The 15,321-nt window shown below is 41.6% G+C and overlaps 1 protein-coding gene across 1 annotated transcript in view; it reads right to left on the bottom strand.

Moving 5' to 3' along the window:
- Window positions 1-5,069: 5,069 nt before the first annotated feature.
- pcdh20 (protocadherin 20) overlaps window positions 5,070-15,321 on the bottom strand; it is a gene marked incomplete at both ends in the record, with an annotated part of 42,401 nt that continues 32,149 nt past the window's right edge. The window contains one exon of the mRNA XM_080730300.1: window positions 5,070-7,691. Within this exon, the coding sequence (XP_080586426.1) occupies window positions 5,070-7,691 (2,622 nt within the window). The remainder of the gene's footprint in view (window positions 7,692-15,321) is intronic.

Genomic DNA, 15,321 nt, shown 5'->3' with positions numbered 1-15,321 from the left:
ACATACTATGAGATTTGTGCAAATTCGCATATTCTCCGCTTCCGCCTGATCATTAGGTGTAAAGCAACCAGACCAGTATAATTACAGCTAGCTCGGGATTACTGCGAGGTGATCAGTCATGTGGAAAAGCCGTCTCGGTGACCCAGCCATAGACTCCATGCTCTCCGGCCCCCAGCTGTTTGAGGTATGTAAAAGTCCACTCGCTGTCAGACACAGGGACGCCATTATCTACTGTAGCCAGTCAAAAAAATTGTGCTTAAGATTAAGTGCAAGGTCAAGGGTCACTTTTAGGATCATGTTGGACAGCAGACAGTACAGCTGTATTCCAGTATAATCATCATGATGCCAGTCTCTGACCACGGAAGACAATCTGTCATGAATCAATCTGTCTAAAGAAGCAGACAATATATTTGAAGTTGTATTTGACAGTAAAGATCTGGAAAGCTGTCTGTCCGTCTCTCTCTCTCTCTCTCTCTCTCTCTCTCTCTCTCTCTCTCTAATGTTTGCATTTTCCCCATTCAAGTCATTGGAGAAAGTTAATTAACACATAAATGAATATAAATTAAACTATATAACATATCTCATAGCAAAATGCAAGCAGACGAGTTCCGATGAAGCCGGTCGATTTGACATAATGTATGCGTGCCACCAAAACTGTGGGAGGAGTAGCGTGGCAAAATGAAGTTTATCCAGAAAGATGGATGGAATAAAGTCGGACAAGTACTATAGTCTGGTTGTATAGTACTATAGACTAATAAAGATAAAGAAGATACGACAATGATGAAGGCAACAAAGACAATGACATATTACAGAGACTGTATACAATATAAAAACAAAACAAAAACCTTTGTAATACCTTTGTATTAACCATTATTAATGTGCTGTGCTAACCTCTCCAACACAGCAGTCTGTTGTCCTCATGCAGGTGGAATGTTAAGTCATGATGAAATGTTACCTTTTATTAATCAGAATCAGTGTGTTATTGTACACAGAAGCACACACTCCATCATGACCACAGCTGGGATTAAAGCCACAGCATGGCTGCGGGGCTAGTATTACTGTTGGTGTGTTTTTCTCGCCCGGCAGCTGCTGCATTTTTACAGCGTCAGATTGAAAACGGGGGTGTGAGAGGAGGAAGAAGTCGACACAAAACAGTGAACCTCCATTGTTATTGTGGTAGTTCATCATGTGTCGCAATTGTTTACTCTGTGTAAAAAGTGGTGTAACGTAATGCTCGGAATGAACTCATCAAGTCACATTCGACTCTGCAAGGGGTCAGCACTTGCTTGTTTAAACATACATGTAATTAACTTGGTGTGCATAGTAACCGTGGTTGCCCTACATTGCTGCTAGAAATATACTGTAATATTGTATCACCTAAATGCACCAATGGCACAAACACAAAATGTAAAATAAACATTGCACTTGTGGAAAGTAGACCTAGCGAAGTATATTCTTTAGTACTGTACTTCAGTACAGTTTTGAGGTACTAGTATCATTTTTGCAGTACTGGATTAAATTAATCTTAAAACAATGATGAAAAATAGATATACAGTACTGATTACATTTACCCTCAGACTACCTGTCACTGTCAGGTAATCATTTCTTTAGTCAAGGACAGCATTGAAGTTCATATCGAAGTGTAGTACAGAACACATATAATTCATATAACTATACTATAAATTATATCTCTGTTCTTGCAAAATAAGAAACAGCAGTTTGTTGAAAGGAAACCTTTGATTTTTTTTATGAAGTATTTCTGAATTATTAACTTTCCCCTCCCTATTGATCACCCTGGCCACACACACTTTCACTTTGGCACATGGTATGAGCAAGCGTACCATTTGGTATGTTCATCTAGCCCTCTATGACTCATTCATCTCAAACAGCTTGATGCTAGTAAGAAGCTTAGCACTTTGAACCTGAACATGTTTCTGCCCGTCCTGTTTGGTTGACTGTTCTGTACTTAAGAGGAAATTGTAGCAGTGTGCATTGCATTGCATTAAAGAAAATGTATCGCAGTTCCTCAGAAGCGCTACTTATAATAAATTCCTATTGGCAGATAGTATTGCCAAGGTATTGGTGCCCGATTCAGCAGAATCTATGTATCTAAGTGACAACAAACAAACCTCAAGTTGGTTTCAACACGCACTATCACACTATACAGCTTCATATAATATGTGTTTCTATTCAAAAATGACCACAAAAAGCGTAAAATAATGATAAAATAATCATTTTGGCCATTGTCAGACCGACACTTTGTTTACATTCTAGTCTATAGACTAGGATGTAAACAAAGTGTCGGCCCTACAATGAAAAAGTTGACTATAGCTCCTTTAAATGAATACCCACCAAGTAGTAGCATACACCTATCATAAGATATATTTACAATGTAGGCAGCAATCTTGACATGTAGAGATAAATCTTTCAAGGGACTGTTCAAGTACATTGTTTTCTCACCGGAGTTGTATTACGTATCCTGTATTGTTGATGCCAAGCCTAGACAGGTTTTTAGTGAAGAAAGAAAGGATTATGCACAAAGTCAACACTACTGTGAGTTCCTGTTAGGGGAGTGTGTGAACTTATTACCTACAGTTGTAGTAACTACACACTAGTCTCTTATCCATTTTATAAACAGTAAAGCTGAGAACTGTAAATATTGCATGAAAACAAAAAGTGCATTGTTTCGAGGGCACAAAACAATAAAGGTCTTCATATACATTATAACTAACAAAACCATAAAAGAAAGGTATTAATTGTAAGTAGTGGTAAATTATGTGGTTAGGGGAAAGTTTTCTTGGCTGTAATGGTTCCAGTTAAACAGTTCAGACCAATCGAATGCTTGTCTCATCTTGGTGAGATTATCCGAGTGCTTCGATATATACGACCAGGAACTACACTAGATTAGATCTTTTCTAGATATCAGATGTCTGTAGGTCTATCTGGCTTTCCGTGTCTCTCTCCATCTGTCAGTCTGCCTATCTGGATAATTAGAGTCTAGAAAAATACAAGCAAAATCATGAATTGCTGTTGAATGTCACGAGTGAATAGTTTACCAGCATGGCACATACTGTACATATTGTGAATACATAATAAGTGAAAACGTGCATAATTGATTAGAGAGAATATGGAATGTGATATAAAAAATAAAGCACTTTTAATAATTTTCTATCATAAACATTGAGCATTATTCACAGACACATTGAGCATTGGGTGTTTGTGTAGAATGTGATTTGGTGTTGCTACAGTAGGTCTCATCATGACAAAGAGTGACATTAAAATGTCCACAAAACCCTAGAGCTTGAATAAAACAAACCAGTGGGAACAGCATAGCAGTGGAAAGTTTTACACACATCAGCATTCTGTGGCTACTCCAATGAAAGTCTGCACAGAGAGCAGGACAATTAGTTTATCATGGCTGTCAATCATTGTATACAATATGCATGGGAATAAATGTATTCATATACTGTGTGTGTGTGTGTTGTACATACAACTGCTGACAGAATTGCCCTACAGTTTAACTTGAAATGCACTGACATATCTTCCGAACATGACTGGAATATAATATTATTTCTCAGCAGGTTTTGCACAGAGCTAAACATCTAGTGTTTCGTTAAAGGGGAATACCACTCATTACCAACTTTGAACTATGTCATTTATATACCTTAGAGTTGTTGTGTGAAAATAAGAAAAAAGTCACAGAAAAAGTTCTGTGTTGCCTAGAACTGGAGGATTGATTGTGGGGTCATGTGATCAGTGACATCATGAATGTGTATTCTTTGGCTTTCAGAGTACACCTTCGTGATGTCACTGATATACATGACCCCACAATCAATATTTCTTTCTTATTTCCACACAACAACTCTAAGGTATATTAATGACATATAGTTCAATGTTTCAAATAGTTCAAATTTGTGGTATTCCCCTTTGAGCTCCCCCAAACCTTTTAGTTTAAATTAGTTTTTCAATTCATACCTCAACAAGAAATGGATTTTCTTGTGGGTGACCTTCTTAGTAAGCACATAAGACTAAAATGTGCTTCAGGTGAAACAGGTTCACAATAACGTCAAAGAGCTCATAAGACTTCTGTTTATCTATGAGTGAATGTACTCTAAAGTCTGTACAGTACATTGTATACTTAACTTAATACATCCTGAAGACGTACTGTATAATGATACTAGATCCCAATACTGTTTTTATGCATGTTATTTATCTAAAGGTTTGGGAGGTTTGGTAATTTTTTTATGTGGTCACGTTCTTGATACTGTCAGCATGGTCTGGAGCCCACTTTTGGGTTGTTAAATACAAGTTAAGATATCGTCACTGTCGGACAGAAACCTTGTATCTCCAATCTCAAATTTGTACGTTTTTTCCCCCCGTAAAGTAAAGCCCTGATTCATCATACAAGTCTGTTGCACTGACTAAACTAGTGAAACTAGCTGATCTTGTATATTTTTTAAATCATGTGCTTGCAGATTTTAAATCGTTTTTAAACCAAAAAAATATGGTTTTGGACAAGGTTTCCACCCGACAACGACAATATACTGTACTGCCCTGCACTGCATGTCCTGGTGAAAGCCTATTATATTCAATTCTACGAAGACCCATGCAATGTGTTACGAATGTATCCCAAATACACTTCATGTTAAACTTGTTTTCCCCTTTTACGTGCCAAGGTAATGATTTTATATAAATGTATAAAACATTTTATACAATATTTACAAAATATCTTATGCTGTGATATCTTCATCAAGTTGCTCTTAGCATTATGCAATTAGGCTGTTGATCCTGTTGGTCCATATTGGTTTTACTGGTCCTTGCTATGATAAATGGTGGCTGGAATAAGGACAGCTGATTATGTACCCATAATATAAGAACATCCTCCTATTGGCAGATTGTCACGTTGAGCTTAAATGATAAAATATTGTACTGTAATAATAACAACCCTATTATCAAAGGCAAAAAGAGCAACTTCATGTAAGACTCATCGCAATGAGTGTTGTAAACATCAATGTAAACAGTGCTAGTGTGTGTGTGTGTGAGTGAGTGTGTGCGTGTCATATCAAGTGTCAGATGCTTGAGATCTGCCTGAGCTTTCTGTCCACACCTTGCATCGAGTCACTAGTCATTTTTAAGGGTATCTCTACCTCCAGTCTTTTCTTTCTGTGTTTTTGTACCCTGTTACAGCAGATGTAAGATGTCAATGCGACGACTATGAACAACAGCCCTAGACATGTGGTCGAGAGAGCGACCAGTGCAGTTTGGCAGGGGAACAGCTCATAGCTCTCCGGCCCCTCTGTCATCTGGCCAATGTACCAGGGCTTCTCCTCCACTTCAATGTCAGACTCTCTAGTCAACAGGCTCTGGATGTAACTCTCGTTGCTGACGGTCTCATTGACAAAGAGGTTAACCATGACGGTTGAATGGAGGGGTTCTGGTTGCCCGTGGTCACTGACCTTAACCAGTAGACTATAGAGACCTCTGTTACTCAGCTCTCTCTTTAGGGTGATGTTGCCCGTTTCTGGGTCGATGTCAAACGAACCGGGCTCGCCGCCCTTCCTGTTGATGATGCTGTAGGCGATGACAGCGTTCATCCCCGTATCCTTATCCACGGCGTACACCTCCGTGATGGAGGTTCCGGGGAGCGTGCTGGGCAGCACCAACATGTACGACTGATTGGACTGAGGGAACAGAACGATCGGCGGGTTGTCGTTTACGTCCAGCAGCAGCACGGTCACCATGGTGACGCAGGAGAGAGAGGGCTCGCCGCCATCGGCTGCCTCGACCCAGAGCTGGTAGGTCCCCTGCTGCTCGCGGTCCAGCGGCATCTTGGCCCGCAGTGCGCTGCGGCCGGTGTCTATCATGAAGATGTCACTGCCGTTGAGGATAGAAAGGGCCACCCAGCCATTTTCCCCGGCATCGGCATCCGTCACAGACAGGACCCCAATCTCTCCGAACCCGGGGAAGTTCTCTGGTACGAAGAAGGTGAAATCCTTGTCGATGAAACGTGGACTGTTGTCATTGCGGTCTCGCACCGTCAACACCACGGTGGCTATGGACTCCCTCCTGGGTGTCCCCTGGTCCATTGCCCTCACTATGAAGCGGTATGTCTCCTTCTCCTCGCGGTCCAGTGACGTGGCCACAGACAAGACGCCGGTCACGCGATCGATCAAAAATAAGCCAGGGGTGTCGCCCCCCAGGCGGTAGTTGACCTCCCCGCGTTTTCCACTGTCCGGGTCTGTGGCTTGCAATTGGGCCAGAAAGGTGTTTGGGGCGTTATTCTCCTCTATAGATACTTCCACCAGAGCCTGCTGAAACATTGGTGCGTTATCATTTTCATCCAGCACCTGGACCTTAAGGGAGAGTTTCATGACCAGCCCTTGTGCATTTCTGGCCACCACAATCAGGTCATACTCTTGTGTCTGCTCATAGTCCAGTGGCTCAGTGGTCTCAAGCAGGTATTCATTCATGAACAGCTTGTAAGGGGTTAACCTGAAGGGGCCGGAGCCTTCCAAATGACAGTCAACTCTTTGTTTGATGTCTGTGTTTTTCACAGTAAAAAATGCTATCGGAGAAAATGCCGGTTCTGACTCCTTCATCGACACTGTGCCATCTTTCTCCACAGCAATGTAGCGCGGCGTGACCACGGGAGGGCCTGTGACCACTCTGATGACATGAATGGTAACAGTGGCGACGGCGGGGATGCAACCAGGGCCGTTGGCGAGTACAGTGAGCTTGTAGGTCCTGCTGGTTGCCGAGTCTGTTTTCCCTGCAAGCTTAATCAACCCTGTGATTCTGTCCAAATGGAACAGGCTCCTGGTGTCCCTTGGCACACGTTCACTGTAAGCATAGTTGATCTGGGCATTAGCGCCGAGGTCGGGGTCAAAAGCATGCAGGCGGGCCAAATGTGCTCCTTTGGTGGCGTTGCCAAGGAAAGTGACATTAATCTGTGACTCTGTGAACTGGGGGCAGTTGTCGTTCACGTCAGTGATTAGTATCTTCAGGGTGGCTGTTCCCAGTAGTGGGGGGGTCCCGCCGTCCTCTGCGATGATATCAGTGATGTACTCGGCATGCGTCTCTCTGTCCAGTGCTTCCGTCACAATGAGGAAGGGTGTCAACTCACCTCCCTCATTCTCCTCCACGTCCAGCGTGAACACTCCAAAGTCATTGACCAGCCAATAGGTCTGCACCCCGTGAAGCCCCACGTCGGGGTCCACGGCCGACTGCTCCACTGCATAGCGAGCGTATACGGGTGCGTTCTCTGGGACAGACACACAAATCTCCTCCATGGGGAACCTCGGCCTGTTGTCGTTTACGTCCTCAATGGAGATCTTGACTTTGACGAGCTGAAAGTATTGCTGGGGCAACACAAACACGTCCAGCGAGAGGATACATCCTTGATGCTTGGAGGTGTCGGGACACAGGGTCTCCCTGTCAATCTCTGCGTCAGATGTGTGAAGCTCCCCTGTTGTACTGCTTAGGTTCACATACTGTTCGCTGACCTTCTTTTGAGGCAGGCTGAATACAAAGGGGGGGTCGGCAGTGAAATCCAAATTTAAGTCTGCTCCGATGGCCCCTATGAGTGTCCCCGGGGGTAATCCCTCTTTTAGCTTATAGATGAGCTCCTTTGCTTGGTTGAAATTTGCTAAACAGAAAGGAGGGTTGGTGCAAAGCAAGAGGATGCACAAACCCTGGAAGAAAAATCATCATTAAAGATACATTTAGTAAAGGAGTTCAAAAGTACAATGAAATCTTTAAACCATAAAGTATTTTCTTTATAAAACAAGGCAGCCTTATTTTTCCTCTCTAAAGTTTGATCTGTTTATACATGAATAATAATTACACTTACCCATGCAGTGCCTCTCTTTCTAAGGCCGGGGGCTTTGATTTTGAACATGTTTGTTTTCTCGTCCAACAATTTTTGTCTCTACAGCAAAGACAGAGCAGTCTTAAGTCGCTCAGGCATTTTGAGTGCTGAGCAGCGCAGACCTCTGCTGAGTGCTTTGCCTTATTGCCATCTGAACTGAACAAGTCATTCATCCCAGCGCTGGCTCAGGACACTCCCACCATATGCAAATCAGTCCCTTATGCTAGCCAATGAGAGCCGAAGGCCTTTGGAAAAGCAGTTTTAATTCTCCCCTTACTTATTATATGGTGTGACAGTGCACCGCACACGTCTTCACTCATCCATTCTGCTGATTGCTTTTCTTGGGAAGTCACAAATAATGGTCTCTCTCTTGCATTATCATGACGGAGCAAATAAGATCAATTTGGATTTTAAAACATAAAGCATCAAAAAATAGATGACAGATGAAGGATGGAGGGGCAATATACAGAATAGTTTAATAGAAAGATACAAGACAGACAGACGAACAGATAATACAAACAGCAGGTCTATAAAGCTCAACTATTTCAAATAATAAGTTAAGATGTATAAATATTTGTTTAACCCTAACCCACTTGGCATTGAGTTGAACTTACAGTAGCATTGCTATAGTGCTATAGTGTAGTTTGACTCTGGATTTGAGCATTTAAATAAATCTACCCTCTAATCTCCATGTGTTCTAAATGCAAGGCCAGCTGTTTGCTGGGATTGGAAGCATACTGCTCAGAGAGAATGTCTGATTGAAGTTCTCTGCAAAAGAGGAGGATTGAGACAGTGTCACACAACCAGGCACGCACGCACGCACGCACGCACGCACGCACGCACGCACGCACGCACGCACGCACGCACGCACGCACGCACGCACGCACGCACGCACGCACACACACACACACACACACACACACACACACACACACACACACACACACACACAGAGAGAGAGAGAGAGAGATCTTTGCAGTCATTACTCCAGGCTTCATAAAGCTTTAATATGTTACAGTAGAGTTAATTCACACTTTCATGCCGTTTAAATGTGTTATTCAGGTAGACTGTAAAGGTTGATGATATGGGCCATGCACATTTTTAAAGGACATGTAAGTGCTTATGAGGCACTCATGTACAGCATCATATGCATAATCATATTGATTTAGCCAGACATTTTATACTATTCTGAGGCATTAGCCTTAAACATCAGTCTGTAAGAGTTTTATGGAGTGTGATCTTGGAACATCTATCATACAGGGTCTCTGCCAGCATAGTGTGCAGAGGCGACGAGCCAGGAGGTGGTAGAGCGTGGCAAAGTGGTCATTCAAGAAATCTTCCACTTCCACTTAAGATACCCTGTGGTGCTGAAGTGTTTGCAAAAACATTTTCTGAACATTAAGATGGTTAAGCAAGGCAACCGTGGCAATTGTATTGAAGTGATTGTGTTGATCAATATACAGTATGTGTGTGTGTGTGTGTGTGTGTGTGTGTGTGTGTGTGTGTGTGTGTGTGTGTGTGTGTGTGTGTGTGTGTGTGTGTGTGTGTGTTTTCCATGCCAAGTTTATACTAATGTCAAATATTTGCCACATCACCTTATTCCTAGCTGCGCCCACTGTTTGGGGGGGGGGGGGGGGCGACTCAATTTTACCAGTATTGCCATGTCTGCTTATTATGAGCGACTTTGGGCTTGTTTTTCTGTTAAGTCGCTTGGGGGGGGGGGGGGGGGGGGGGGGGGGGGGGCTTGTTTCTAAAGTTGTTTATTTGAGCTTGATTACTAATTCTTTTTTTCATGTCAAGGACCCCCAGAATGAATGCATCTGTCTGCGTAACAATTCGTTCACGTTCACAACACGTTGTGATGCGACAATAGATCTGCTATTTTCAAATAGCTGAGGTGAAGTGGTAAACTAGTCGCTTCTTTTGGGCTTTGTTTCCATAAACCTGGATGCTTGTTTCTCCTGCAAAATCTGCCATCACTGCTGATTACCTGCATCACACCTTCAGCAGCCTAGGCGGAAGTGAACAGATATTGAATGAAGCAGCCATGGAAGCAGCTCACAGAGAAAAACTCAATGGCGTCGCCCTGAAGAAGGGCCAAGAATAAGGTGAATAGATTTCTCCATTAATTTTATATTTTGTTTCTATTTTAACAGTCTTTGTTTTCAGTGTGGAAAATTGTGAAAACAATAAAGCCCCTTTTCCACTGACATAGCCCAACACCACACCACTCCACACCGCCCACTTGTGCCAGGTTTTCCACTACAAGGACCTTGGTAGAGTGGTGTGAAAGTGGTACTAAACGTGGTACTAAAAAGTATCCACTCCAGATTAGGTCTGAGCCAGGCCAAACACTTCATAATGACTGATCACATAATGACTTTTCATTTAGACCACCAGGATATAGTTGTAATACATGATAATAGATTCTATTGTGTTATAACCACTATTATAATCTATTATAGTGTATTATAGTTATCACAATACATTAATACTTTATAGTGTATTATAATCACAGTTATAATCCATTATACTATAGTGTACTATAATTAGGATAGTTGTAATACAATTTTATATTGTATTATTAATCACAGTTAAAGGGTCAATTTGTTTCTTACCGATATGGGTACTTTTGTGTCATGGAAAATGTAGATTTTTATGTGGTGCGGTGTGGTGAGATGTCGTGTAGTGTGGTGCTAAAGCCGCAGTCTAAAAGGGGCTTTAGTGACCTCTTCACGTGAATCAAAATGATGTGGATTGAGGATCCAGAGAACAGCGTGCCTTCAATGTGGATCTTGGACTTTACGTCAGTCGTTCATGTCATCACTCAAGTCATCTATGAAACATCTACAGTATGATATGACTCCACATGTGTAGCCTGGGGGACCCAGACTTCTTTGCTACGTTTGGCGGATTTTTGAGCGGTGCTAACCACTCCTACATCTGGCTTTGTGTGTATGAGCGCGGAATGTCCGTATGAGCACGGAAATCCATGTATGGAGATAACTAACTTCACATACAGAACTGCCCATACAAGGAGATATATATGCATGGGACTGGGTGTTGTGTTTGATATCATGCTCACTTCGCACAGGTGCGATAATTTTTCTTACTCGCAACAAAAATGAAAAAGAAAGAAAATAATCCGCCAAACGTATAGTGAATAAGACTGGATCCACTTTTTTTAATCTCTGGTCAATGTTCGTTCTTGATATAAATATATTGATTTTGCAGTTTGGTTAAGGTGAAAGCAAATAATATGGCTGAACAGGTCTCAAAAGGACGTGTTCTTAATTCAAGGTTGGGCCCAAGAATGTCAATTTGTAACACTCAACTCTCCTGAAATGGAACGAACCAATTGCTCTTTGCATCTCAGGTTCATCTCAGACTATCTGTGAAAGGACACAAACGAGAGAATGAACGGAATTTCAATTCTTATTGGGTGAAGACAGCTATTTCTAAGGGTTTTTCATTAGTTCCCAAATGTCAAGGATAATGGTAGTATGTGCATTCATCTGTCGTGTACGTGCGTCTATGTGCCTGTCAGTCCGCAGAACAAAGTTACAGAAAGGTTGAACAAGGCCAAGAGGCAGCATTACTTATAGTCTTAATTGCATAATTTGCTGCTCTGACTGTGTGAGATGAGGCTGGGTAATGTCAGTCCAGATTTCCAAACAGATGTCATGTTAACCTTGCTCTTCCATTTTAATCAGTGCTGCTAAGCTAAGTTGATAGCAGGGAGACAATGACGTAGCTTTGAAATAAGATGGATATGACCACGCAAAAATACAGGGACAAACATCTGCATGGGCAAGAGAGACAACGCCATCATTTGTAATGTGGCGTGCGACTAAAATAGCAGATCTACAAGTCCACAAGGCGACCCTGTTCCGTACGAAAAAGTATAAATTAGGTTTTAGTTTAGAATCCGCCTGTTTCTAAACACTCTGATGACAAAATAATATTTCAGCAATTTAACCACATGTAAATAGTTGTGTAAAGTAACTAAGTACATTTACTTGAGTACTGTACTAGTAAAATGTTGAGGTATTTGTACTTTACTTATATTCCCAATTTCCAATACTTTTACTTCTACTTCACTACAACTCAGATCCAAATATTGTACTTTTACTCCACTACAATTATTTGAAAACTTAAGTTACTAGTTACTTTGCAGATATTTATAATATTATAAAACATAAACATACATTAATCACTTTATCCAAATTTTGAAAATTGCCGATCTACAAGCTCACAACTCGTCACATCGCGACGCGTTATGAGCTTGTAGATCTGCTATTTTCAAACATTTTGTACTTTTACTTTTGGTACTTTAAGTGGCTTATACTTTTTGATGCCAATACTTTCACACTTTTATTCAAGTACATTTTGAATTCCAGACTTTTACTTGTAAGGGTGCCCTCACACCAAAATACCTATGAGAGTGGAATCCGCGTTCCGCCAATGCATTTCAATGAGAAGGGAGCGTTTTTTGCAGAAATCCTCTGCTGGCATGAAACCGCTTCACTCTCATTGAAATGCATTGGCGGAACACGGATTCCACTCTCATAGGTATTTTGGTGTGAGGGCACCCTAACAGAGTATTTCTACATTGCAGTATTGGTACTTTTTCTTAAACATTTGAGTACTTTTTCCACCACTGCATAAATCCTGTAGCGTCCCTATTCGAGGGGAACATTCAGCAAAAAAATAGCAGATCTACAGGCTCACAGCACATTGCGTTGCGATGTATTTGAGCTTGTTTTTTTTGCCAAAGATATTTAGTGTAGAGCGAAAAGTGGTTCAAACTGAATTGTCTGAATCACCTCGAAGCGTCCACTCATCTGGCTGGAGTCTCTCATTTTAGTTATTCATGGTGTCAATTTGCCATTCAAGTTCCCATGAATGTGGGACACAATACACGCCGATGCTTTTTCCCCAAGAAAGAATACGTTTCCAGGCAATTATGTCGCCGTTGTCAGTCCATGGGCACATTCAGCAAGCTTTTCAAACCTCAGATCTTTTGTGTTTCACTGCTTACCATAAAAGCACAGGGAGGGGGTGTTCAATCCAACCTTTACTTTTAAACAATGACAGAACAGTTGTAGGCAATTTGTGCATTATGCAGATAATTACCATATTGCACTATAATACACTGCTTTCATAAACTACACTCAAACACGTATTATTATTTTTAATTTGGGAAGTTTTACTTAAGAGCAGCCATCTCTCACTTGAACACAAAGTTAACTGGCTGATGGACTACTGTAGTTTGTATCTTATCTCTGACTCTTAAATGCACCAGACTCGTTAGCGGGCCCAGGCAATAGGATCAATAGAAAGTGTGAGGACACGGGTTGCAAATAATAAATACCAGAAAATAAACCACCGAAAGAGAGGATTTATTTGACAAGGCAATTGTATAAAACATTATTTAACCAACTGGAATTAATACATGGTAACCCGAGAAACATAACGCTGGGTACACTGATAATAGGACAGGTTTGGAAAAGTTCCACAACGGCCCCAAGTTATAATTAAGTGTCTGTAGAGTTGTCTCTTGGATAACCCGGCATAGCTTGCCTGTTTAATTCAGTAAATAAAGCCTGTGCACCCAAAAGAAAAAGAAGAAGAGGAAGAAAAAAAAATGTTGTAATTTAAATTCAGTTCAACAGCACCAATGCAGAAATCACAATAGAATTGTTGTTTCCACAAGGCAGAATTCTCATTCAGTCTTAACACAACCTGGGAGCTAACCGAGAGATGGGCCATGGACAAGGGTCATAGAATATATTGCTTTGTGGTCGTGTATACAATACCTTGTTGCTGCATCTTGCTTGCACATGATAGAAACTATTAGCATATAGATATTCCCTCTTGACAACGTCTTAGCAGTGCCTGTTGTTACAAGGATTGGCACATATACACCGGTAGGTAATGTAACAGTGTATAGGGCCGTTCCCTCAACTCACTATTTATTTTATTCTTTTCCTGAATATCACTTTCCCACTGTGCTTTCTAGTGCATCACCTCCCTGCAGCTGCAACCTGTACTCTCAGGGGGTATCTTGATAAGATAGACTTTACTCTTTGCCGGGCTGTATGAGAGGCCCCACCGCCATGTTGGTCTAGAGAACACTCCAGTCCTCAAGTTATTTCTATTATACTGGAAGTAGATATTTACCCAAATCACTGGAAAGTGTTTTAATTGAATCCTAATTGTCACCCTACAGTGTTTTTGCAGTGTCACTGCCATCTACTGGTTGGACTAATAAACATCCAAATATCACAAATCAGTCCCTGTTTCTTGACCAATGGATCTGAGGACTCTATTGGTTCTGAGCCCAAAATAGGCTGCAGACCTGTTTTTCTTTTGCCCCCATGTGACATCATGATGTCACTGGACTGAACACAAAGGTAAACGGTAGGACACACAGATCTTCAGTGAAGTTGACCAATCCAAATGTCATCATTTTTATTGTTTTGGCCTAGTGGCCATCATCAAAGCAAGTAGGAAAAATGAAAGTCATTATACACAATTTGCTTAAATATTGGCAGGTTTCGGAACCACTGGCTTAAAGGGTAATATGGTGTCGGTCATTTTCTAGGCCAGTGTTTCTCAAATAGGGGTAAGTGTACCCCTAGGGGTACGCATACGTACTTCAGGGGGTACGTTAGAAAATGCCCCCCAAAAAAGAAAGATATAAGTAGGAGGGAGGGGAAAAAAACATTCACTGTTATGTTTAATGATGACACATGGAGAAACACAATAGTTGCTAACCCAAATTACATGGTACCAGGCAACTGGGATGTGCTTGAATGTTGGCACTGTTTGAAACTCGATTTCTTTGCTCTTCTTGCTCACTCACCTTTATTATTTTTTTAGTAATTCTTTTTTACCCATTTTTTTGTAACCCATTTTTCACCCGGTGCCAATTGCCTATGCTGTAATCCTGGGCTCTGCTCTCCCTCTGCCAACCTGGGGAGGGCCCCGAACTGAGCTCATGCTTCCTTCAGTGCATGAGGAGTGAGCAGGCCACTTCTTATCACAGGGGGGCGCTTCCCGTTCCTTTCCCCTCCATCAGGAGCCCCGGCTGGCCAGGGGGAGGCATTATAGATGCACCTTTATACCTTTTCTCTGCAGGTACTATGTGTAGATATCTTTGTTTCTTGTTTTGTTTTCTTTCTTTTTTCTGATTCCTGCTTGGCCCCTGTTATCGCTATATTCTTATCTTGTTATCTTCTCTTATCTTATGTACTTTAAAGTGATCGAATGCTTAGTTTTTTTTGTCACATGCAGGGAGACCATTAATAAGGTGACATTGAACTATCGTCACATGGTATTATGTGTGACTCAGGATCTATTCATTTTTATACTGATTAAAACTAGCTGTTCTGCAGCGTTTTAACGTACCCGCTCCTCTGTTCTTTTGATTCTCCTTTACCACACCTCTC

Source organism: Nannobrachium achirus (genome assembly GCF_963921795.1).
Source record: "Nannobrachium achirus genome assembly, chromosome: 7".
Taxonomy (NCBI): domain Eukaryota; kingdom Metazoa; phylum Chordata; class Actinopteri; order Myctophiformes; family Myctophidae; genus Nannobrachium; species Nannobrachium achirus.
The sequence above is the reverse complement of the archived record's forward strand: the minus strand, read 5'-3'. Positions and strand labels throughout refer to the sequence as shown.